The 25,112-nt window shown below is 45.2% G+C and overlaps 2 protein-coding genes across 5 annotated transcripts in view; both read right to left on the reverse strand.

Annotated features, from left to right (window-relative positions):
* Positions 1–21,874, reverse strand: part of LOC135384163 (short stature homeobox protein 2-like) — a 127,165-nt gene extending 105,291 nt beyond the window's left edge. For 3 of the 4 annotated variants that reach the window (XM_064613386.1, XM_064613382.1, XM_064613387.1), the window contains exon 1: positions 18,187–18,278. The gene's annotated coding sequence lies outside the window, so the exon portion shown is untranslated. Of the gene's footprint in view, positions 1–18,186; positions 18,279–21,753 lie in introns of those variants that run through there. The other variant, XM_064613385.1, reaches the window with a different exon arrangement.
* A 2,092-nt stretch (positions 21,875–23,966) lies between these two features.
* The window catches only part of LOC135386231 (homeobox protein unplugged-like), a 52,730-nt gene continuing 51,584 nt past the window's right edge, over positions 23,967–25,112 (reverse strand). The window contains exon 4 of the mRNA XM_064616045.1: positions 23,967–24,232. Within this exon, the coding sequence (XP_064472115.1) occupies positions 24,145–24,232 (88 nt within the window). The 3' untranslated portion in view covers positions 23,967–24,144. The remainder of the gene's footprint in view (positions 24,233–25,112) is intronic.

Genomic DNA, 25,112 nt, shown 5'->3' on the forward strand with positions numbered 1-25,112 from the left:
ATAGTTTGCGGTATAGACATTGTCGGACCAGCGGCATGGCCGAGTGGGCGATGGCTCCCGCTCGTGTTGGTGGTAGCCAAGGCCTTGTTGAATACTGGGAGGTGGTGGTTTCGAATGGGTTTATGTCCCGCGTTGGTCGTGACGTTGCCCTCTTACGCGTCTCCAACTATGGCAAGCAGTCTCATCACCACCACGTAGGTTTAGGGAGAGGAAGCTTTATCGCACACCTAGATATGGCCGAGGCACGTGCTACAACTATAACTGCATGTGGCAAGAGTCTACCCAAGCAGCAAAATGCACTGAAAGTCGAGTGCAATACGGGTGGACGGGCGAAAGGCCTTGAACAGGTTCATGAAAGTACAGAACGTTGATAAGACACATAACGTCCACCCCTATTGCACTCGACTTTCAGTACATTGTGCGGCTTGGGTACGGTATCAGAAAAAACGTTGGCGTTTGTCTCCCATTAATCATCAGTCATTCTCCTCTTATATCTTTGAGAGCACGTGGTGTAGAAGAAAGCACAAAGTGAAGACCAAGGTTTTACTGTACCTAAACATGTGCAAGATTTTGTGCACCCCGTGTGCTACGATCATTTACAAAGTACGTACATAACGGAGCGAAATAAGCTCACTCTCTCCCTCTTCATTGCGTGGTCAGAATGTTATTCAAACGGCTAGAAACATCTAGTTTCAATAAATGCTTTCGTGCAGAATCTGCACTTCTGCAGCTGCTACAGCGCGCTAGTTTAGGTAGGAATAAAGTAGATAATAATAATAATAATAATAATAATAATAATATTTTTACGTTGCGACTCAAATGTGATAAAAAAATTAAAAAAAGAAGAACGACACCGGCAGTGTTAGACTATTCGCCTCACTCCTCCTTTAAAAAACCATGACCAATGGATGTAATTTTCTGAATGTCCCAAAATGACATATCACGAAAAAGTGGGTCTTTTGTCACGCAGAATACCTCCCGAGTCTTCTTCATTTATTTATTTTACTTATTTTTTTATACGGAGACGTTCTTGGTTCGACCCACTTCCAGATCTACGGACGCAATCTCGTCACCGTAGACACAAGGAACGATACCAAGGCCTGTAACCATACATTTTTGTCCGTGCTATCAACAGAAGCATGTCTACTACAAGCGTGAAATTTTCAAACGTTGAACGCTGGCTGTCATGAAGTTTCTGTTCCTGCAAACGAACTTTTCCGATAACAGCAGCACAGTGTTCATCTGGGATGACCCGTTCCTCGTGAATTCTAGTGGGCCACTTTACAGTTAACTGCACAGACACAGGTTCCTTTCACAGTTTGTAGCTGAAAAATAATGAAGTACTATCAATTCTATATATACTAACGATGACTGCGAAGTGTCCTGAGCAAAACGGTATATAAGTCCTTGTCGGTGCGTAAGCAAAGTCCATGTGTGTGAATTGTTTCTCCTGCACTCGGTAATACAAGACAGCGTTCGGAAGCTTGCATCTTAGCAGAGAAACGCCCTTAGGAACAGCCAACAAATTATTCGTGCTGCTTTTTGGTCGCCCGTTACAAGTATTTTTGCATTTAATGACGGAATAAATGAAAAAATAAATAAAGAAATTTAAAAAAACATTTTGGCTCCCTCACAGCGTCGCAGGTGCAGTCGCCTTTGACACGTCGTATATCGCGGGTTACGGTTGGAGATAAAATAACAGAATCGCAAGATTACAAAAATCACTCTCTTTTAATTGTGCATCTCAGCATATAAGCTATTTATTTTATTTTATTTTATTCGGTTTTGAAGGTTCAGCTGACTTCGCGCTATGGCGTTACGCAGTACTCGACAAAGTACCCCAGAATTGTACTACAAGTGATGTACGAAGTACCTGGCGTCCTTGGTACTTTAAGCACAGTACAGAGTAGGACATTGGAAATGTATTCCAAGTAAAGTAGAAAGTATTAGTCAACTAAATTACTTGACGTACGGTCGTAGAGTTTCGGCTAATATCCATTTGTATAGGTACTCATCAACTACACTGAAAATTTAGCCGGGCATGAAACTCCACAATCATCATCATTAAAACAGTAGTTGTTGTCGACAATTTAGTGTGTATGTTTGACTGAAACGGAAAGTGAAACACAAAACATATGTCATGTGATGTGATAGAGGAAGAAAAAAAAATGGGGAGGTAAGTCACGACGAAGTCAGACAACGCACACAAAACATAAACGCATACACAAAACACAACTATAAGTTATGTCTTGATTTTTTAGCAAAGTCTAGGAAGCAGGCCGTTATTTTTTGCAGTTCGGTTCGAGCTCGGGGTAACGCATATCGTTTCGGCTCAGATTCGGGCTTAGAGTACAATAAATAAAGGTTCTGAACTGGTCCAAACCGGTTCACCTAAGCTAAAAATTTTATGTTGCTGATACTATACAATTCAAACATGGCTTAGGTGGTTTGAATACACAAAGCATTACTTCCTTTGACTGAAGTGTTATTTCATTGCAGCACAGCACGGAGATTAAATTGGTCTCCCAAGTGTAGGACAGCATAAAAGCGGTCAGTGCGTTATAGATAGGGAGTTACTTTTTAAATGCCTTTCGCAGATTCGGGCGGTTAAAGTCGGGCGCTATTTTTAAACCTGTTCGGAAAGAACAATTCGGGAAGAAATCGGGCGATAATTGTGCCTTCGGGGGGGGGGGAATATATATTTATTGAAAGGAAAGGTCTGCCAGACCAAGGTCGGCATGCTATTCCATTAAAAAAATAAAAAGAAAACGAAGAATAAATAGAAAGGAAAGGACGAAGAGGAAAAGGTGAGTCTCCGTAAAAAGGAGGCTGTTATCGGGTGTTTTTGTTTCTCGTCTTGTCTATTAAGTCCTTTCCTAATCTCTTTTTCTTTTCTTTTTTTTGGGGGGGGGGAGGGCGGGGGTGACCTACCACCGTTAATCCCCGAAGGCATAGACAGCATCTTGGCCCAATATCGGTCTAATATTGGGCCAAGATATTGTGCTGCTTGGGGGTGCTGACACACATGGGTGTATTGCTGGGAACGTAAGTGACCCATTTTTACATGTGTTATACCCCTGTCACACGGGCATTTTCGATCCTGCTCAACCGAACCTGCTTGAACCCAATGCAGATCGGATGGTGCTACACGGCCGCTTCCAAGCAGGATCGAACTTTGATCCTGCTTGACTCAAGACAGTTCCCATAACAGGTTTGAGAATTTCAAGACGGCTCGACGGCCGCCATTTGCATCCTCGACCCCGGTGAACTGTCATAACTTAAGACGGCCGTGTAGCAGCGTCAAAACTCGAGCGTGCTCGGGAAGTTCGATGCAGATCGGATTCGAGAAGGATCAGAATGCCCGTGTGACAGGGGTATAACCTTTGTTCCTCTTGAGTGGTAACGTCACTTGAGGATTTCATAGTGACTAGAATTCGGGGAGAAATCGAGTTTAACCCGAATTGGTCGGAGGTCAGTTCGGGGGGGAATAACCGGGCAGAATCGGGTTTAACCCGAAAAAGTCACTCTCTAGTTATAAATAGAATCAGCATATATACGTCGGGTCCGCCTGTTTCGGGTCAAACCCGATTCCTCCTAACTGTTCCCTCCCGAATCAGTTTCGGACCAATTCGGGTTAATCCCGATTTATCCCCGAATTCCAATCACGTATTACGTCGTATCGTGCATCACGTACACGATTTCGTACCAATCTGTGTACACGTCTGATGAAAATATTATCTGAATGCAATGATAAACAACACGAAGCACATTTAATGTCACTTCATGTGTTGATAGTGACTAAATCGCGAGAAATGCATTATTGACCAAGTATGTGCTTTTCTAACTACGGGCCGCCTGCTCAAAGAAAGAAAAACGTAATCCGATAACACCCGATTATGTAAATAGCACCCCATTTCACGTCATATTACAGGTTAAAAAATAGCACCCGAGTTCTACCCGACCGAGTCTGGTAAAGCAATGTTTCCCCAGTGTGTCGTGACGCAGTCATGCACGGTTGGGGTCGTGAATTTATCGAATTAGTGCGCTTGATATTTCTCGAAATGAGGTTTTCAAAACGTATAGTGGAACCATTGAGACTCCGCTACATGTTCTGCACGATAGAAGCATGTGGAGCTGGCTTGCCGAAGCAAAGATCCCTCCCGAACCGTTTCGCGAACCGGCGACCGTTTCAGATCTATTTCGGTTCAGTTCCCATTGGGTTCAGTGGCAGAACCGAAAATTACCGTCCCGGTTTAGTGAAAAATAACAGTTCTTAGTGGTTTACGGATCGGGTTCGGATCCGGTTCCGATACCTGTCAGCAAATACTATGAATTCCTATTGAACAGCTGCTTAGTCGCGAATATGAACTGAATAAGATGGCACAATTTGAACTTACATGCGCACAGGAAGCCAGCAGTACAGTGGCTGTATGGGATTGTATCCTGACTGATCCTTCTGCCCAGAGCACAGTGTTTTTAGGTCTTTGGGAACAAAATGCAACGGAATCAGATGCATGGCAATAACATGCATTATTTATTTATTTTTTATTTTGCCTAATTCAGACAACAACAACAACAACAAAAAAAAAAGAGACGAGCCAATAGACACTATACATTTCTTTACTGCTTTCTGAAGCGTCGCATGTTTTCAAAAAGAATACAAAGCGCAATGCAAATCGATTAGTGGGGTTAGAGCACCACCTCGTGCGATAAAACACTCCAATCACCATCACCAGAAATAAAGCTGTTGTTTGTCCATTTTTATGTGGCTTTGTTAGCTGTAGCAATGCATCTCGCGTGTGGCCAACTCGTAAAAAAAGATAAAATGTAAAAATGAAAAACTGGAGCATGTGCCTTTCGGTGTCTTTCTTTTCTTCCTCATATAATACTACAAAACATTGTGAAATATAATGATTGCAGCAATGCGGGATACAATGTGAAAAATAGTGCGATACATAATTCTTACACTAAATTCCTACATAAAATTTCAGTCAGAATAAAATTCATATACGGTTAGGAGCATATGTACGTTTAATGAGGTCACCTGATCAACTGCAGAGTGCATGAAATCTCGTCATTAAACCTAGATGCTCCTAACCGTTTGAATTTTATTCCGACTACCTCCTACGTGGACGTTTTTGTAGTTTGTCTATTTACATAAAAATACGCGCCTGGAATGAAAATCGCGTCGAACTAAAGTCTTGTTTCATGTGATTTCTGTTTACCTGCCGGGAACGCAGCGACTCATAAGAACAGCATAAAGCATCTAGAGAGGTGTCAAACCACATCTGACGCGTTGGTTGCAATGCACATGCATGCACAAACACGTCAGTAATGCAGGATGTCACGTCAAGCGACAAGTGTTCCCACTAGTTCGGGTTGTTTGTCTCGCGCCCCCCAACTACTGGGTTTTCCCCTTGTTTTATTTATATCAACTAACTGCGGCTAAACGGTCTGGGGTAGCCAGTCTGACTTTGTCGTGACTAAACCCCCTTTTTTTCTTTTTCTATCACATCACGTCACGTCAGCGAAGGTGTGTAACCCCTAAGACGAGGGGGGGCGATATATTTATTAGACCAAAGGCAAAAAAAGGGGGGGAAGGTCAGCCAAACGGGACATCGGCTTGCTCTTCCGCAAAGAAAAAAGAAAAAGAAATGAAAGAAGAATCAAAGAAATAAGAAAGAAAAGAAAAGAGCTAGGAAATAAAGGATAAACTAACAAATGGTACAAGAAGGATGAGAATGATATCATAGATTAAAGACAAAGACGGGACGTCTGATATCTCCATACTGTGCGTATACTAGGCCACACTGTAAACTGAAAAACACCCTTATGGGTGTAAGTGGCTTGTCCTATAAGTGACACCTTTTTTTACACCATATGTTCTTGAACACACTTTTTAGAGGGTGCATTCTGTGTGAAACACCCTCTGAAAGGGTGCTTGTCCTTGAAAATGCCGTCTTTTGCACCCTTTATACACTCTTTTAGGAGGGCGTTTAACAATTTTACACCCTCGTAAAAGGGTGTTTCGCACAGAATGCACCCTCTAAAAAGTGTGTTCAGAACCATATGGTGTAAAAAGAGGTGTCACTTATAGGACAAGCCACTTACACCCATAAGGGTGTTTTTCAGTTTACAGTGCACGCTGTCGGGAGGATCTCAAAAGACATTTTACTTTGTGCTTCCCACGGATGTTTTCGAGAATATGACTCCGTTCGGTGATGGACATGCAGAGATAAACGCTGGTATAGCCAAGTCATCTGGAGGTGCCACGGGTGCGAATCCGGACGCCAGCTGTGCAGTCTGGTTGTTTTCCCTGGGTTTCCCTCAGACGTTTTAAGACAAATGTCGGGGCAGTTCCCTGTGAAGTCGCCCCAGGACGCACGATCACCCCTGCGATGGTCGTAACGTTGCCCGCCTAAGCGTAGTTCCATCACCAGCTCCATCAACACCACCATCTGGAAGCTGCACGCCTCAACGACGACAACAACAACAACAACAAATAAATCATGACTATGGCCTGGGGTGATTCACCGCCTCGCCTCTTTACGTCTCTCGTGCGTCGTTTACGACTTAGCGTCGCATTCCTGTATAGCGTAGCCCTGCATTCCAGTATAGGCTGGGCCACAGCACCACGGCGCTGTGTACAACTTGTGGTTTACCGGCAACAATCCGACACATTCTAGAAGACTGCAGCCAGTACGTACGCGAGCGACGGGCCTTTAAATCTCAACTTGAAATGCTGGATCAGAGGCCATTCAACATATGCAAAGTTCTCGGCCCATGGAGTAACCCTGGACACCAGTGCCGTGCTCTTGGCGCTCTTCTTTCCTTTCTGAGGGCCACCGGCCTCCTTCACGAACTGTAGGGGTTTTCTTCCCTCGTCATCCTTTCATGTGAACCCTTTTGGAATGGGGTAGGGTCCTGCACTCAACGCAGGGAAACATCCCACATCATCATCATCCATTCATCTATGTTGTTGTTGTTGTTGTTGTTGAAAGCAGTACACTACCCCATTACACGAGAAACATGAGATGTGAAATATGAAAATGAAGTTATGTGCAAGTACAGCTCTTGAACTCCCCTCCCTCTGGTTGGGCAACGCTATGTCACACAAAAGGAAGAAGCACATGAAAGAAGCGCCAATGGTCCTTGAGATGCAGGGGAGGACCCTGTACAGCGTCTGGAGCAAGCCGGTAGCCAAGAGGAACTCCAAGAACATCAGAAGACCTCGATTGCCCGCCTCAGCGCTCAGCATGACCAACCTTTATTGGTATGTAATATGTAATGTTCGGAAGCACCGTGTGAAGACTTCACTTAAGTTATGCATTTTGATCACGCTATTCCTTGTCCTGGCCGCGGTAAAACTGAACAATAATGGGAGTGCCGGCAAGGTAACCGGTAGCAGAAAATTTTGCACTGGGCGTTACAGGAGCTTGGCCGCTGGATACAGTGCCTGTGTGCACAGTTGTATCGTTGACTGATTAGATGAGTCACAAAATTAGAGAGCCCGTCTTCCTTAACGTTGTGCATAGTTGTTTGCTCTCCCGTTGATTTGTTAAAGACCCAGGTAAGGAGGAAAGGGACTACTTTTCCGTTAAAGCAGTATGCCACAAGAAAAATCACTTAACAGAAACGAGCAAACTCAATTAGATAGACGACTGTTACCGACGCACACGTTTGCAGGGCGAGTGGGTGGGCCCTTAGCTAGGTTTCACTGCAGTGAACTTACATTCTCAAATCAATGGCTATTATTTTAGAAAAATCTGTTCGTAGGAAGGTGAAACACTCGTTTGAGAGGGAAAAAAAACTCATAAATCTGAATGAAATCGCTCTATAAAAATACGATATTGCGCCAGCAATCTTTCCAAGCAGCACAGTGTACTATAGAAGTGCGACTGCATATAGGGGAGGACAAGTGTTGTTTCTGTTCTGTGAAGGGAACGAGCCACCCTATTAACTGCAATTGTGAGTACATTGTGCTACTTGGATTATTTACCTGAGTATGTTATCTGCAACAACCTGCAACTGGAACGTTGAAGCTTGTGTATTGACTGCTGTACTACCTGTTGTTTCAATTCGGACCGGGAGACGAGGAAGTATTTTGCGGGAAACCTCGGGTCAGTGGACGTAGGAATCTACCTGGGAACTGTTTCGGGGGCTTCCCACGATTATTTAATTTCTCACTCCAGCAGTCAGCATGGTAAGTTATAGATTTCCCATGCGTTATGTGCCACTAACGGTGTGAGTAACATGCAACGTATCCCGCGGCACTGATGGGCTATGTCTGGCTTTCCAGGCTGGAGCAGGTCGTTACTAATGTCCTTTTGCCGACGAACCCAGGTGGCTCGTCATACGTTTTGCAGTTGTACATCCCCTATCAGTTCACCGCCAACGATCGGCAGTTCTTATGTGGATGCCTATAAGCATAAGCCGGAAAACACACTTATTGGAACGTCCTCACAGTTCCATTAGGAGCTCCATATTCGTACGCGGTTCTCGTCAATTGTATACGTACGACGCAGATGATATTTTTGGAAACGACAACTTTCGTCGCGGACTGTCCGGACCATGAAAGCGATGTTTTTACGTGAGTATCTCCTTGCCTTGTTAGTATGCATGTAGCTCCTAGTTGAGTCATTGCAAAAGCCAGAAACAAGCAAACAAACAAAAACACAGGAGGAAGAACGTGGCTCCAACCGAAGTTAGGGTTACCCTTGGTTGGAGCGTTGGAGCACGTTCCTCCTCTTGAATCTTGCGTATTTAACCAGGCACATCTGTGTTAAACATGTTCACAAAAAAGAAAAAAAAACTGCTCTCTTCCCCTCATGTGTACATCTTCTTACGTGCATGTCTTCTCATATGCACAGTTCGTTATATACTGGCTCCGTTTCGCTTTGAACAAGCTTCTCCTGCACCCATTCGAAGTATACATTTTCACTGCGTTTGAAGTCGTTCGAACGACACAGTATAGCGAAACGATTTACGAGAAACTGCAGTAAACGCCCAGTCGTATAGAGCAATAAAAGTATTAACGACTCCACACGGTAATGAGAGCCGAGACTCTAATGACAAATGACGCTTTTTGATTACCTGCCGCCGTCCCATAATGAGTACATACTTATGCCTATCTTCCGAAGCTATACAAATACAACAAATCTCCTCGGCTGGCTCTCAACCTTCCAGTACATCCGACACCACCTTCGTCCGCCACGGCATAGCCGTGAGCACTCCCGCCGCATCTCCGCGCGGATCTCCTCCGAAGCGCCATTTCTTCTCACCTCGCTCGGGCGCCGTTTCTTGCTCAACGCAGCCTGTAATTTTCGCGTCTCCGGGGCGCGGCGGTCTGTTTGTCTCGTCTCGCACCTCCAGAGGCCAGAGCCATTTGCTGCCGCCAATTGCCCTGTCAGCACCCGCCAGATGGTCTGCTTTTCCGGGCACACACAGAGAGAGAATATCGCCTTGTTTGCGGCTACAAATTACCAACACGGGGACTCTGGTCGGAAGAACCAGGGCGGTCAGACGCTCATGCACCGACATCGCTGCCCGGGAGTCCCTCTAGGCCTATAATGGCAGAGTTCACCTTGTGAATGTTTGTATAAACGGTAGCTATGGGTGGAGATGTGTGCAATTGTAGGGGCTGTGTTGTCCGCGGTCAGCTATAGGTGTTTTGCTGTTTGGGAATTCTTGGGTTCTGTTTCGCGGTCGGCGTGAGAACTTGCGTTGCAATCGTAAATAAATTAAAATCCAGAGAAATAGTCCATGATTTCCACTTCAGCTCCACAAGGAAAATGATTAGTCAATGAGGGTCACACACTACAACAGCCGACTGTCTATAGCACCTGGAATTTTATCGTAGACGTGCAACGGGTTTCAATTTTCAATTTCACTTTATTGGTTTACCACATTAAATGGTGGGACGGCAAAGCTAAAAGTTACCGGAAGTAACTTTTAGCTTTGTTTAATTTTTAAAAGTTACCGGAAGTAACTTTTAACTTTAGCTTTCGAAGTAAGGCTCTGCCGCCCAAAGTTTCAGCAGCATACATCATGTCAAATATTATATACACACAAACTAAAAATAACAATCACTATTTATATCAAGCGTGGGAAATAAATAACAATGTGCAATAAATGGTGATGGTGAAAAATAACGTTTCTATTTCTTAACAAAGAGAGTTCGAAGATCTTTTTAGTACGTATGTTTAGAGCAGCACAATTGTTGAGTTGTTCGTTGAGAAACTGCGGTAAATTATGACGAAGTGATTGATTCACGTAATTTGTGCGAAAGAACGGAATCTTCTATTTATCGTTACCACGGAGACAAAAGGTACGACTGAATTCTTCTAATTCTGAAGTAGTTTCTAGGAAGTGCTGATATGTAACATTACTAAATTGATATGAAGAGAGTAACTTATAGGTACACATATTATTTACCTTTATTATGCCTAGAGTCTCAAATAAACCTTGGGTTGTCTGTAATGATGGGTGTTTGCTATGTGGCGAATTATTTTCTTTTGGACTACTAGTAATCTGTTCATGTTTTTTTTTTGTTTTTTTTTCGTGGTAGTCACCAAGCACAAAGTACGTTACAAAAAATACATAATAATCAAACAACAACTTTATTTTGAGATGACGAGTCGCCGTGGAGCAAACGAAAACTGCGTATTTAACTGTTTAAGCAACCAGAAAGGATTCAAAAGAAACTATTTCAAACTAAAAACTTCATCGCAGAAGGGCACGCACACACACATACACAAACAAACTTAAAATTCTGAGAGAAAAAAAAAAGAAAGCCTGATCGCGAGGCGCATCAAAAATGGCACAACACAGACCGTCGCCTGTGTAGTTCTTCGTGCGCCCACACTACGACTTTTTTTCAGTATGGAGTTTTTCGACCAGTTGGCTCGCATTTATCCCATTCCATGTCTTAAACGTGAGAGCTGCTGGAGCTTTGACTATAAAGCTGTACGTCGTTCTGAGCAGCATCGCAGCAAATAAAGTAATTGTGCTTTTGGAGAAACACCTTTAGAAAGTGCCACAATTCGTTTGCAACGCAGCAATCAAACTATCTAATAAGATGGAAGCAAGCGCCAATATTACCAACGATTCAGTAGTTACACTACACTTGGATTGGTCTTAACGATTCTCGAACACGCATCTGGCCTCTTTAGGCAACAGGGCTGTATCAGCCGTATAGTATGTGGCAATAAAATGTTGGACGACTAATATCCCTTTTGACGCGCGTGACGAAGATCCTGGGGCCTCTGACATGCAATCAACCATCTCTAAATCTAACAGACTTTTCTGCAGCTTCCTTGACAGACAGCAAATTGGTGAATTTAATATTACAATGAGCCGTCCCGCTGGTTGGTGGTAGCTAGAGTCGCTAAATAAGCTTCGCTTCAGAGTACCGACACTGAGGTTCAAGGGAGAGCAGGGGCGCCATCTTGTTTCCGCACCACACCGGTATCACCACCTTTTGAGGATCAAAGACGGCTAACATAATGCCCCCATTGGGATAGAGAAACGTGTATGATTGTTGGGCGATCATCCATGTATTGTCAACCAGAGCGTGCGAGGATGGCATGGTGAACTCAAGGCCGTCAACTGCTGCTTGCGAACGAAAGGAACATTACACCCGCGCACGATAGATGGCACAGGGGTGACACAAACCCGCCATTGTTGTAACTACCCTCAAGCGGGTGCTTTTGGCAAAACTGCCATCTTGTCCTGGTCGCACGTCATAGAAAACGTCATTTTGAGGTCATGTGACTTTGTTTACGTGTCGTTTTGCCGCTTACCGACATATTTTCGCCGTCATAACACCGAGAGATGACCGTATTTTGCCAGCGTAAGCTATGTGGTGCTTCTTCCGCAACATGGTAGCCCATGTAAAAAACCCCGAGACTAGGGAACACGAAGGGGCAGACACAACACGAAGTCTCATTATGCATCATCTTCACCAGCTCGCTTGCTTCCTAGCCATTTTTTCATTTCACCTTAGTTTAAGTACATCGCATCGGCTCGGTAAGTCTTAACGCGCGGTCGTCATCACATCTTTGGAAGTTGTCAACAATACGAGGCTTTATGTGTAAAACTGCGCCTTTTATTGCGAGATTATCGGATAAAAATAATTACCGTGATCGAAAAACATCCAAAACGTCGTCCAGAAGCAACAACCGCATTGTTTACAAACGGTTTGGCCGCCGATCGCAAACGCCGCCATCTTTAAGGTCACGTGCGCCTTGACGTTTGCTGTGACGTGCGACCAGGACCTGTCCAGGATGCACCGCGTTCGCACAGCACGCTTTCGTCTACGGAGCAATACATCGGATGCAACCCCTGTGATAGATGGCATCGTGCGCTAAAGCGCGCATTGCGCGTGCGCATGGGTAGCGTGGCGCGGAAACAAGATGGCGTACGCTCGCTCTTGTAGCTCAGTGTCGATACTCTGAAGCGTAGTGACTCTAGTGGTAGCCAAGGTAGTGCCGAAGACTGGGAGGGGGTGTGTTCCAGTTCTACCACGACTGTGCTGTCTGAGGGTTTCTCTGGGTTTTCCGAGACTTTTCAGCCGAATGTCGGCACAGTTCCCCGCGAAGTCGGTCCAGGACGCATACTAACCCCCCTGTCCCCCGCTCCTTCCTGCTGTCCTCTCTCCATCTGTCCACATCTGTACGCCGCTCATAGCCACAGTTGCTTCGCGGCGCTAAGACGGAATTTAAAAAAAATATTACAACGAATGTAATCTCAGAGGCTTCCCGCGGGTCTACCCTTTCGTGGATTGATTTGGAAATGAAAATTACGTCCGCCGCTTCCATTTTATCCTCTTAATCACCTTTCCCAGTTACACCTATGGTAACTGATGTAGCCCGTCACATCTGGCGTGTGACCATCTCGTAAAAAAGATAAAATGGTAAAAATTAAAAACTGTAGCATGTGCCTTTCGCTATCTTTCGTTACTTCCTCATAAACATTTAAAAACATTTTGACTTATAGTGATTGCAGAAATGCGGGAAACAATGTAAAAATTAGCGCGATACATAATTCTGACACGAAATTCTTACATAAAATTTCAGTCAGAATCACATCCACATACGGCTGGGAGCATAAGTATGTTTAATGAGGTCACCTGATCAAGTGCAGACTGCATGACAGCTCCTCATTAAACCTAGATGCACGTAACCGTTTGAATTTTTATTGTGACTACCTCCTTCGTGGACGTTTTTGCATTTTGTCTATTTACATAAAAATACGGACCTCAAATCAAAATGGCATCGATTTAAAGACTTGTTCCATGTGATTTCTGTTTACCTGCAGAGAACGCAGCGACACATATAAGAACAGCATAAAGCATCCAGCGAGGTGTCGAACAACACCCGACGCATTGGTTGCAATCCACATGCATGATGTATGCATGTCACTGACATAGCCCGCCACTCTTCGTGATTGCCGCACTCTTCATTTAACTTTTTCTTCCACGAGACGAAAAACAACACAATTCCCCGCTCCACCTAGCTGTACTATACGCCCTGTCTTTTCTGAATTTACCACATAGCGCATCTTGGCAAATCCTTTCTACGTAGTCAGCTGTCCCCAAGACGCAATAACTGCGCCCCCTGGGCAACGCGTCGCCCCCTACCGCGGAAATGTGAGAACACCACAAGGTGAACGCAACACGAACAAATGCTACATACGTTGGCCTCTCTGTCACACATTAATTCTTATCTCTGTATAATGGAAATGTCATTTTTTCAGCTAAGTGTTCTCTAATCGCAGTCTGCTGCATATCGAGATAATTGTAATCCGAAGCTGTTTTCTTAAGTAGCTCCTATATACAGAGGCCCTCGAAGAATGATGCGGGCGATGGAATGATATACTTCCGGGGCCGGGGTGGCGTCGTAATGACAAATGAGTTGTTGTGAAGAAGGACGGGGTCAATCATCTATCAGCACCATGCTAATGGACCCTTCGATGCACTGTCCACCACATCAACACACTGAGTGAGTGATGAGAGTGGGGCAATCCGTGCAGGAATGTGCGGATGGCTTGGCGCAAACCGAACCAAAACCGACTCTACTGGGTCGGCGTGAAAACGGAGCATCGTAATAATGTGCAAACACTGTGTCGATATAGGGAGTGACAAATCTAGTCTTACCGTATCTCATTTTCGTGCTTCATTTTGAAGTGGATTGTAAAGACTCTTTGTGACAAACGAGCCGTGGGGAATAGAAGGCCGTCACAAAACCTACCCGATAGATTCCGTTCCCTCGAGGTTCTTCGTTGTTGCCTCGAAAGGCCCTCAGCGCCAGATTCCTTCCAGGAATCAGACCAAGCGACCACTTGGTAGAAGTCACTAAGACATATTTTATCATATCTCTCTCTCTCTCTCTCTCTCTCTCTTTCCGTTTGTGTTTCAGTCTTTTAAATGGTGCAAAACGGGACACAGCTCCTCAAACCATTCCACAAATCAACAGTCAGGCACCTTTTCCCCCGGGTAGTGATAATTATTATTTTACACCAACCAATAGTGGTTAAAAAATACTCTCTCCTTAGCACCTCATAAGTAGGGCCTGACTTTTTCGGGTTTTATTTTTGGCCAAATTCGGGGGGTAAATATCGAGTGATATTTTTCATTTGAAAATTCGGGTGTATTCGGGTTAAATCCCGTTACGGCATATTCTGTCGTCAGGAATTCGGGTGTATTCGGGTGATTTTTTTTGTTTAATAAAAATTTGTCTTAACATGGAACTAATGTTTAGCAATGTTATCAAACTTTATTTTAATGCGCTTATGAGTGTGCCACGCAACCCGGATGTTTTCGGGTAGATTCGGGTTAAACCCGAATTTTACAGATTTCGTTCGGGGGGTAAATATATCGGGCGGATACGGGTTTAACCCTAAAAAGTCAGGCCCTACTCATAAGTTAACAAATGTATAACACACACTTATTTACAACCAACTGTACGTTACCTTTTAACACGCAATACCACAAAATAGTTCGGTGGCTTGAAACGCGACGACATTGTCAAGGACCCCAAAGTGCTTCCCAAGATTGCATCTTGGACTATCCCGTCTGGGCTTCCTCCACGCCATTGCGCGCCAAGGGCAGACATTGCCGGAGGTCCGTCGAACTTCGGGGCTAGCGCCGAAGCACGTACACTGACATGCTGTGCCTAACAGTAACACGGTCTGTACCCTTCAGGCCATTATCCCGTGCATAAATATATCCCCCTTTTTGAGCACTTTGTGCGCACTGTATACCCATTCCTACACATAGCCCGTGTCATTGATACGACCACCAGCACATAATCGAAGCACTCACGAGCAATCGATACTTCTTTCACCGTGGATCTTTCTCTGACTCACGTAGCCACTGAAAGGGTCCCGTTTTCCCCAATGATTCCCTATAGCGTTCTCTTCCCTTACGCAAGAGGGGCGCCCTCATCATCGGGAACGCCCCACGCAGAGGTTCTCCCTTAGTCCCTTACCACTTTGTGCACTCTACCTCGGGATATGATCTTCGCCGAGACACGCCCACGCAGTACGGATCTGACTTCAGCCATAGAACCCATGGGACGCGTTTGAGCCAACAGTTCGCGTTCGTCTTTTTCGTACCCTTTCTGAATTGTACGGAACTAGAAGGGCAGTATTATAAGACCCCCCGCGCACATGATGAGCAAATTGTGTCAATTGAGTACATTAAGTACAACAACAACATTAAGTACAATATATATACAAGATACATGTTTCTTATATATATATACATATATTGGCACAGCCTAGGGATGTCACATCCCTACGCTGTGCAGATGGGAGCCAACTAGCTCGAAACGGCCGTTCACAGCTGGGATTGTGGCACGCTTGACTTGTAAATATATGCCTCACGTGCAGCCGTGGAGCATTAGCTCATTTTTTTATTTGTATATATATAATATATAATCCCGAACGATGCGCAGCTACCCAGGGCTGACGAGCCGCAAACACGGCGAAATACGTGTCCTCTGGTGCTGTCGCATTGTTCCATGAGTATCTGTTTCTCTACGTGCAGCCATAGAAGCCATCTTAATCTGTAAGTTTGAATTTCAAACACGTCTAGCGTCATTTACTTATTTCTTTAATGGCTTTTCCCCTTTTTATATATGTGTGTGTGTGTGTATAGAAGTTAAAAAAAACACGCGGAAACAGATTTTAGGGAAGTTAGAAACACTAGTTTATTACATAGGGAGATGTTAAAAAGTAAAATGGGCAAGTGGTCGACGTTTCGACAGGGGCACTATCTTCGTCAGGACAATTGAGAATTGTGGATATTTCAACCAGGTAACACCAGTGCATCGCAATAAAGTAAGAAAACTATACAAGTGTATTGTCATCAAGTTCGAGCAGTACCTATGGAAATAGTCCCCTTTACATGGAAGGAAGCCCCATTTTACACACATACCGGATAACAACCAAGAAGAGATACCCAGATACCCAGGAGAGCTTGTTTTTTGTACGTGTCATACGGTGCGAAGAATCCTGAAAGTCCGAAACAGTCGCTATCGAGGGCAATGCGGCGCTAATATGTTTTCTACAGGTTTTTCCGGCGATTTTAATCCAAGTGCCAGCTAAATTAATCCATGCCCCATAAAGTTTGCATGGCGCATGGATTAATTTAGCTGGCACTCGGATTAAAATCGCCGGGAAAACCTGTAGAAGCTTGATTATGCTAAGAAGGCCGGGACATGGTTTGTATTGCCAACAGTAGGATGGGAAGAGACGCAATGCTTGCCCACATCGCATTTCAAAAATAACCACCCTCACCCTAAAAACCAAGAGCAGGCACACACTGTTTTGTCTCTCTCCCTTGTGAACATTAAAACGCGGACTCGAAGGGAGACGGACGTTCTATTCTAGTTGGAGCTCATCCACATAGCATAACAGCACAGAGATTAAGCCAGCCAGAGATTAGTCAGCGACAAGAGCACTCCGCTGCTCACGTACAATGTGTGTAAACTTAATGCTAGCTATTTCCATAGACTGCGAATCCAATACCATCAAGAAACAAAGCATGGTTACGTAAACGACGAGGCGTAACAATTCAGAGTCCGGCGATCATCACCGCCTTTCGCCGACCATAGCTATCGATAAGAGCCATTATGAGCCCCATGGGCAGAGGTAGCCACAGAAAGCCTGATGTACTCGAAATCGTCTGCGGCGATTGGCTGACATCCATACCTTATATGTCCACGTGGCGAAGGAATGAGATGCGGCATTGAACTGCCTTCTATTTCTAGGTGGCGTTGGCTAATCCTGAACCCAGGAGATACCCAGGACAGCCTGTTTTTTGTACGTGTCATTTTTGTCCTGAACGTACGTGCTCACGTGCTCGTGGACTGCGTTGGACAGAAAACGATATGCTTAAAACTGTTAAGGTGGTCAGTAAGATGCACCATGTGAAGTAATTCACACCACAGAGTCATAATTATCGCGGAAATTGAATTTAAAATACGCCGCAAAAAGCGACCGTGCGCAACGGTGGTGAGGAGCAGTACTAGCCTGTGATCTGTCTGGAATCTCGCGCTGACGCTATAAGGAGAACGCTCGCTGATTGGCCTAGAGAAATGTTGTCCGCTACTCCGCTGTCGTCTGCTACTCGGCTGTTCGGGTTTCTGAAAAAGCCTTTCTTCTCGCTCGGTAATGATTCGGCCGCTCCTTCTATCCCCAATTCTCCGGGAGAACTGGCAAAACTGGTTTACGGCGGCAAATAGACAAAGCACTGACCCCCACTGACCGGCGAACCAGAACGAGTTCTCCATATAACGTCATCGGTGACGTGGCATCATACCTCCTCATCCTCGTTATACTTGGAGTGGCGAGTTAAGGGTGAGCGCGCGGAGCCATGTTTACTTTATGTGAGTTTTTTTCTGGGAAACAAATTGCACACATCAAAACCTTTCGAGCTATTCGGTATAATGACGAACATACTTTCATCAGACGTCTTAATCTGAATTTTTTTTTTTTGGATGGCCATCTGTACTCCTTTAACTGTTAGTTAAACTCCATGACCCTTTTGAGTGTCATCGAGAGTTCTCTGGGCTCAATGCAACAACGAAGTAGTACCTCTCTTCTGGTCTCTGGCAGGTGTTTTCATCAGACGTGCTGTTGCTTACAAACTCCGTCTAGAACGCACCATACGGCTTCACTCACCTCTGCTTGCGGCCACACTAGTCTCCTCCATTCCATGTCGTTCTTGTCACACGTTTCATGAGCTTCACGCAAAACAATGCACAGTCGACAGTCGTGTGACATGGCGGGTCACAGGAGGGCGTTGAAAAACCTGGCACGGGAGCTGTAGGGTCTTATCATGTCTGCAGTTCACGCGTTCCGAATATCAAGTTACGTTGTCGCTTCGCGCGATAACGCAGTGGCTTGGACGGAAGGTGCTACTTATCTCCATTTGATTAGAAACAAACCCCAGACAGATTGAAAAGAGCGAACACACGAGAGGGTTATTGTAAGGATCATATCCCACGTGTTTGCATGTTCATCGTGCTTTGTCGCGTAATATTTTAGATGTTGCAAGGAAGTTTAAGTTGTGTTCGCAGTTGTTGTTGGATTAAGTTGCATCACAACTATTCTCTCGAAAATTTCCCAATGTAATAACACTCAGAAGACTAAGCTTATTTAACGTGTTCATGGTGCAGCTTACTTCACGACCCTAGCATGAGGCTTATGAATATCCAACTGGACATTATGTAAATGCTAAGACTTTAAAACACGCAATAAATGCTGAATCTCTTTTTGGGAATTCTGAACTTGGGGATCACCTAAAGCATCCCAATGTACTGAAGTTCAAGTATTCATGGGAGTGGCTGGTGACCTTTGATCTGCCCGTTCTCTCCTACACGCACACTCGTGTATTCGCACTTTCACTACATTGTGCTGCTTGGAAACTGCTGGTGATTTTGACAGAATTTATAGCGATCTTCGCACGAGGGCAGTGAGTGATGGCAATGTGACGTGATGTCAATAACACCTGTACCACCGATTAGGAAATCACTGAGTAAAAATGTTCTCACTGTCACGAAATGGTTGCTATGGCTGAGAACTTGTTGTGTCTCCTGTTAGAGCGCTGCTCTTAGGCGCCCGTCCCTCCCATCCCTGGGTTGAGCGGCGTCGGCGTTGTAACCGCCAGAGCGAACGAGGAGCGATGCGAACGATGAAAGTGCGAGAGAGCGCGAGGGGGAAAACAGCGGGGAAGCGTACGGCGAGTGCAAAGAGGGCGCGAGGTGCAAAGCGAAGAAGGAGGGCACTATGAAAGCGAAGAGGGGGCGAGGAGGAAAGCGAAGAAGGAGGGTGCTACAAAAGCGGTCGAATGAGCCACGCTCGGTCTGTAGCTTCTGCCTATATATAAACGCAATAAAACACGCCCACGACCATCATGAGCATAAAGAACTGGGATAGGAGTGCTACCTGAAGAAAATACTATGTTCTAAATGCACTATTAAATTTCGCATTACCGACTATCGTAATCGTCCAGTGTTCCCCCCCCCCACCACTCTTTCTCTGTCTTGTTTTCACTCAGCATGTACCAGCTCGCCCTTTACCGTTTCGTCAGCGTGTGTATTGTCAAGGGCCTGCGAGCGGGTGTGGCAGCCGGGGATGGCGCCCAGGGGGCCGGGTCACTTGAGGGGCCCGCGGGGCCCAAGGCCTCTCGTAATCATATAAAGTAGTAATACTTGCACTATGTTATCGAGACGTGAGGAGGGGTCCCGGGCATGACCCATTCCCAGGCCCTGTAATTTCTCTCGCCGGGCCTGATTGCCACAAGTTAGCAATCGATGCAGCGACAACGAATCCTTTCTAAAATACTTTCCAATAAGTAGCACGCTTGTTGGTCCACTTGTCGTAAACATAACAATATCTTGCTGACTCACCTTACGGGTAAATCTACTCCTAATTAGTATTATTAACAATATGATTATCACCAGGTCGGAAATTACGACGTATGACTGGATATGGTGGAAGTCACACGCCGTCGTCCTCGAACGAACAAGCAGGGTCCTTCCCTCCATGAGCGACGGGCTCTTCAACGTATAATGAAGGTCACCACAGGGAATCGAACATTTTCGCGGCTTCGACAACGTCCTGCGATATGTCCACGCAACACAACGCACGTCGGGCAACCACATAAGTTTGTTGCTAATTGACTTTCACTCTGAATCTGTTGACTGGCCACATGGGAAACAATTCAGATGACTTAACAGTCAGGAAACTTAACTTAACGGAAAGCAGGTCAGCAGGGCCCATAAGCCTTTGTTACCCATTTCGGCGAAAGCTATCTTTGGAAGTGAAAGTTTCCCATGCCGGTTCCCACAAACATGCAAATAGTATTAAAATAAATTTCGGATTTCCTGATTGGCGGGGGACGTGGGCCTCTCAGTTGAAAGGCCACGCTTCCTTGCTCTTAAGGTTGATTGCTGGCGCCCCGTCATGTTGTAAATAAAAGTAAACAGTTATTCATAGGTTTATCTTGGGTGCGAGTCTGTCTTTGAAGCAAGGTGACGGTACAAGCCGAGGTGTGGGTTCCCTAAAACATTACCATCGCTATGCCCACCCCGAGGATGTCCATCTGTATTCTAGACCCTCAGAAAACGCACATCCGCTTCTTTAGGGACGACATCTCAGAACAAGAAGAATTCCCTGGTGTTGGATGCACGATACAGATGCTGTAGGCACTGCACAAGGCAGGCAGCTTCCTTTAGCACAATCGCTCATAGCCGTAGTTGGCTCGCGGTGTTGTCACGAAATATTGTTTTGCTTGTACCCCCTGTGCCACGGGCATATGTGAGCGGTACAATTCGCTTTGAAGGCCGGAATCTTGACAACCGAATGTTTTTAACAATAAGAATTAGCCAAGGAAGGAATTCTATAGTACTTTAAATAACGACTGTATGACTGCATGCCTCTTGTAACTTAGTTTTGAGCAATCCATAGTTTGCAGAGCAAGTCACCGTCATGCCCACATGTGCTTCATATATGGGAACGGGAACGCAAATTATTATTTTTTTCTATGAGTTTACAACGTCGCAGTCTTGACAAGTCTTTCTTCACGCACTGTATGCGGTGCGTTGCTTCATGGCGCAGTGGGTTTTCATCCCGAAACAAGACCAGGAGTCTTGAGTGACGCGACAGTGACCAACAACAACGGAGGTCGTTACAGCTACTCTGTCTAGGCTCAGAATCAGAGACAGCAGACAACGACGTGTTAACAGCATACATCGCCACGGGTTCCGGAAAAAAATGGTCCCCGAAAATTTTGTCTAAAAAAAAAAAAAAGGTCTTCGGTTGCGTGGGCGGAAATAATAGTCCCGCGGGATTCTGTGCGCACGAAAATACAGGAGCGTCGTTGTGGACAGCTCGTGAAATGAATCGTAGCCGCTCAAGTGCTATCATTCGCCCTCCTGATTTGTTGAAATTAGGAGACATGCCTTTTTAATTAACATTAATGTTACTGAACAATAAAAGCTGCACGCCATTGAATGAGGAGCATAAAAGCGCTTACATTCGCTGCACCTCTTGTATTGCGCGGATTTCGTCTTTTCCTCTGTCTCTCTCTCCCTCTCTTTTAATTCTTATTTTTATTTTGCGGAGTACAGACAACGCGACAAGATCAGGAAACGACTCCCCAAGGTCTCATAGGTTGGAAAAATGGTACCCGCGTTCCTTTATAAAAGGAACCATTAAAGAGTAGAGAGCAAAATGGCACGTTACCTTCTGTATTCCTACCATAGACGACTGGCTGTTTGCAAGCAATCTACGTCAGAACTTGTATGTGACGAGATCTGCGCCAGATGTGGCGACCCGTCGTTGGCCGCCGATCACACACGTTGTTTTGATTGTTGTTTCCGATTGCTGTGCGAGGCAGACACTACCCTGACCTCCCATGACGGAACGCGCGCTCGTTTTGCCAACAATCCACTCTTTCCCGATCACACGATATCTTGTTGTGACGTGCCACGGCGATTGGTCTATGAAATTAAAGGTACTATAAAGCAGTCGAGGTCGAACCTATGCAATCAGCAAGAAGTGAGAGTGCGAGATTCAAAAGTTCAGCACAACAAGTAATATGCGCAGGAGTTCACTCGAAGTATTTTTAACTGATAAATAAAAACGCAGTCAAGAATATCGGGGCGAAGCCTGGTGGGAAGAAGTCCTCCATTTGTCAAGCAACCCTGTAAACAAGGAGACCGATAAACAGATGGCTTTCCTGCTGAGATTTGCAAATACTACCTTTTCAGAAAATGTAATTTGTGTGAAAGAAAATAAACAAAAGCCGAATCTTGCACTCAGTAGCTAAACGTCTATACCTGGGCCCTGTTTCAGCGCCGTGGCGCTGCTATCGTACGTCGCTCTGTTTGGCCCAGAGTCGTGCGCATGAGACATTTTCGCCGCCGTACTTGGCGGAGTTGGTGTTTCGTCGGTCTGCTTCGCCACAGTGTTGCCAGTAGATTTAAATTTGCATTTTTTCGGGAGCTATAACGTCTATGTGAGAAACTTTTGCGGCATTTTACTCCTGAGAACGTACACAATTCAGGGCTCACAAAACATCAAGTTGCACCTCGACTGCTTTATAGTACCTTTAAACGCGTGTAAACGCTTTAAACTGAGCGCACTATTATGAGGCTCCGACCTCACGCTCGCTGTACGTGGCCATACGTGGGTGTCGCCGGATGTATAGTCGGGTCTAGTTCCCAACTCAACCTGGATGCTAGTATTTTCCTACTGTTGGTCGGACAAAGATTTTGCAGTTGTTCTCTTATACTTTCTATGTCGAAGAACCGTATCTTCAGCGGAAGCGGAGATGTAGTCAATAAAATTGTTCTGTTCCACTAGTGTTTACACGCTTTGTATTATCCTGCTCCTCTCTTTTATGCTGTAAAGCCCTGAGGGTACTCCAATAAATAAATAAATAATGAATGAATGAGTGGGTGTATAGCATTTATTTTGAATTAACATCGACATAGAAAACATGCAGGGGACAACTGTAAACCGGGTGTCTAACCAACAGTAAAAAAATAGTAGCATCCAGCGAACGACATCGCTAGCGAACTACAGCAGCGAATGATATCGCTTTTTATGTTACTCATCGCATGGCTTGTAGATTTCATTATTGATTAACACATGAAAAAACAAAAGAAGAAAAGGAAACACCACAAGCAGCACAACCCAAGCAGCAAAATGTACTGAAAGTCGAGTGCAATAGGGGTGGACGGTATGTGTCTTATCAATGTTCTCGAGTTTCACGAGTCAGTTAAAGGCCTTCCATCTACCCGTCCACCCCTATTGCACTCGACTCTCAGTACATTGTGCTGCTTGGGAATGCACTGAAAGTCGAGTGCAATAGGGGTGGACGGGTAGGTGGAAGGCATTGAACAGACTCGTGAAACTAAAGAACATTGATAAGATACATACCGTCCACCCCTACTGCACTCGACTTTCGGTACATTGTGCTGCTTGGGACCCTACGTCTCCCAATTTCAACAAATCGGGAGAGCGAATGATAACACTCGGTCGGCTGTGATGTGTTTCATCTGCTATCCGCAACTACGCCCCTGTATTTCTGGCTGGGCAGGCGCCTGCGGGACCATTTTTTCCGCCCACACAACCGTGGACCATTTTTTCCTACACCCGGTCATCGCACCCTAGGTCTCCAAGTCCAAACGCAGGCACGTTCCAGACATAAGGTCAAGCGATTTGGCAGGTCTGTTGTATCGGAATAAATTCTTCATCACCCTGGACCTCTTGTCCCCACTCCTCAACTCTCACTCGAAAGCGAACCCAGGTTTCATGCGACCAGCCCTCCGCAGGCCGCGGTCGTGACATAGCTGAGGCTATGGCTATAGCGTAGCCAATATACCTTAGAAGTAAATTCATAACATATAAGCGCAGCATCTCAGAGGAATGACAAGACAGACGTGTTGTGTTTTTCATAAGACTTCATAATTTATAATCGCGTAGATCAACAATTTGTGAAGAACACACCAAAGACATGTATATACTGCGAAACCCTAAGGTAGACAGGAGGGAGTAGGTTTCGAGAAATATATTAACAACAGAAGAATTGTGGGCTATGTACAAGAGGAAGGCGGCCCCATCCGCGGCTCAAACCCCGGGGTCGAAGCTCGGACTCTTGAACGCCGTCCTCACAGAGGACGTCAGCTGCGTTTCTCCTGAACCTTTCGGTGCGGTCCTGTTGGAAGAGAAGAGAAACGAGAAAGCCTTCATCAGAAATGCAGTCCGAGACACCGAGTATACAGTGAACCCTCGTTAATATGACCACCTCCGTTCCCGCAGATTCTGGTCATAAAGCGAATTGTCATAATAACGAGAAAGCGGTCCGGTCGGGACCAGAACAAAACGCACGCATGATGCTGCACAACACTTTATTTAACAAAAAAAACCTGTCAGCAATGACTGCTTGGTGTAGCTTGCAGTGATCAGCTTTTATAACTGGACAAGAGTGCTATCAATCACACGAACATTATGAATGTCATATTGTGTTGCTCAAAAACGATAAAGCAACCTTCAGTGCTTCACTGGCCTCTTTCGTAGTGACGGGCGGTCACTGTCTTTTATGGTTTTTCTTACTTTAGCAATCCGAGAAGAGGTATTTGTAATCTCGAGGTCAACAACGCCTGGAGTCACCCTAATCCTTTGCGCCCCACTTTAACTGTGTCACTTTGTTCATGAGCAACTTAAGCAGCCACTCTAAGGGGCGCCTGACGCTGTCATAATAACGGGAGGATAATACATGTGTTTGACCCTAGTAGTGCCCAAAAATCTCGGTCATAGTCCGATAAGCGGAATGTCATACTAACGGGGAAATTTTACATGGCGAAGAAACCGTTCCCCAGGAATTCGGTCATAAAGCCTGAATGTCAGATTAACGGGGGTCATAATAACGAGGGTTCACTGTATCAAAGGACATATACTGCAACACGCAATGTTTACTTATACCGTAAGGCTCACTTATACCGCTAGACAACACAAGAGCTGCAATCAATCAATCACTACCACACTCTAAGAAAAAAAGGAGTACTTTTACTCCTTTTGGGGAGTAATTGCATTGC

This window comes from Ornithodoros turicata, chromosome 2 (assembly GCF_037126465.1).
Source record: "Ornithodoros turicata isolate Travis chromosome 2, ASM3712646v1, whole genome shotgun sequence".
NCBI lineage: Eukaryota > Metazoa > Arthropoda > Arachnida > Ixodida > Argasidae > Ornithodoros > Ornithodoros turicata.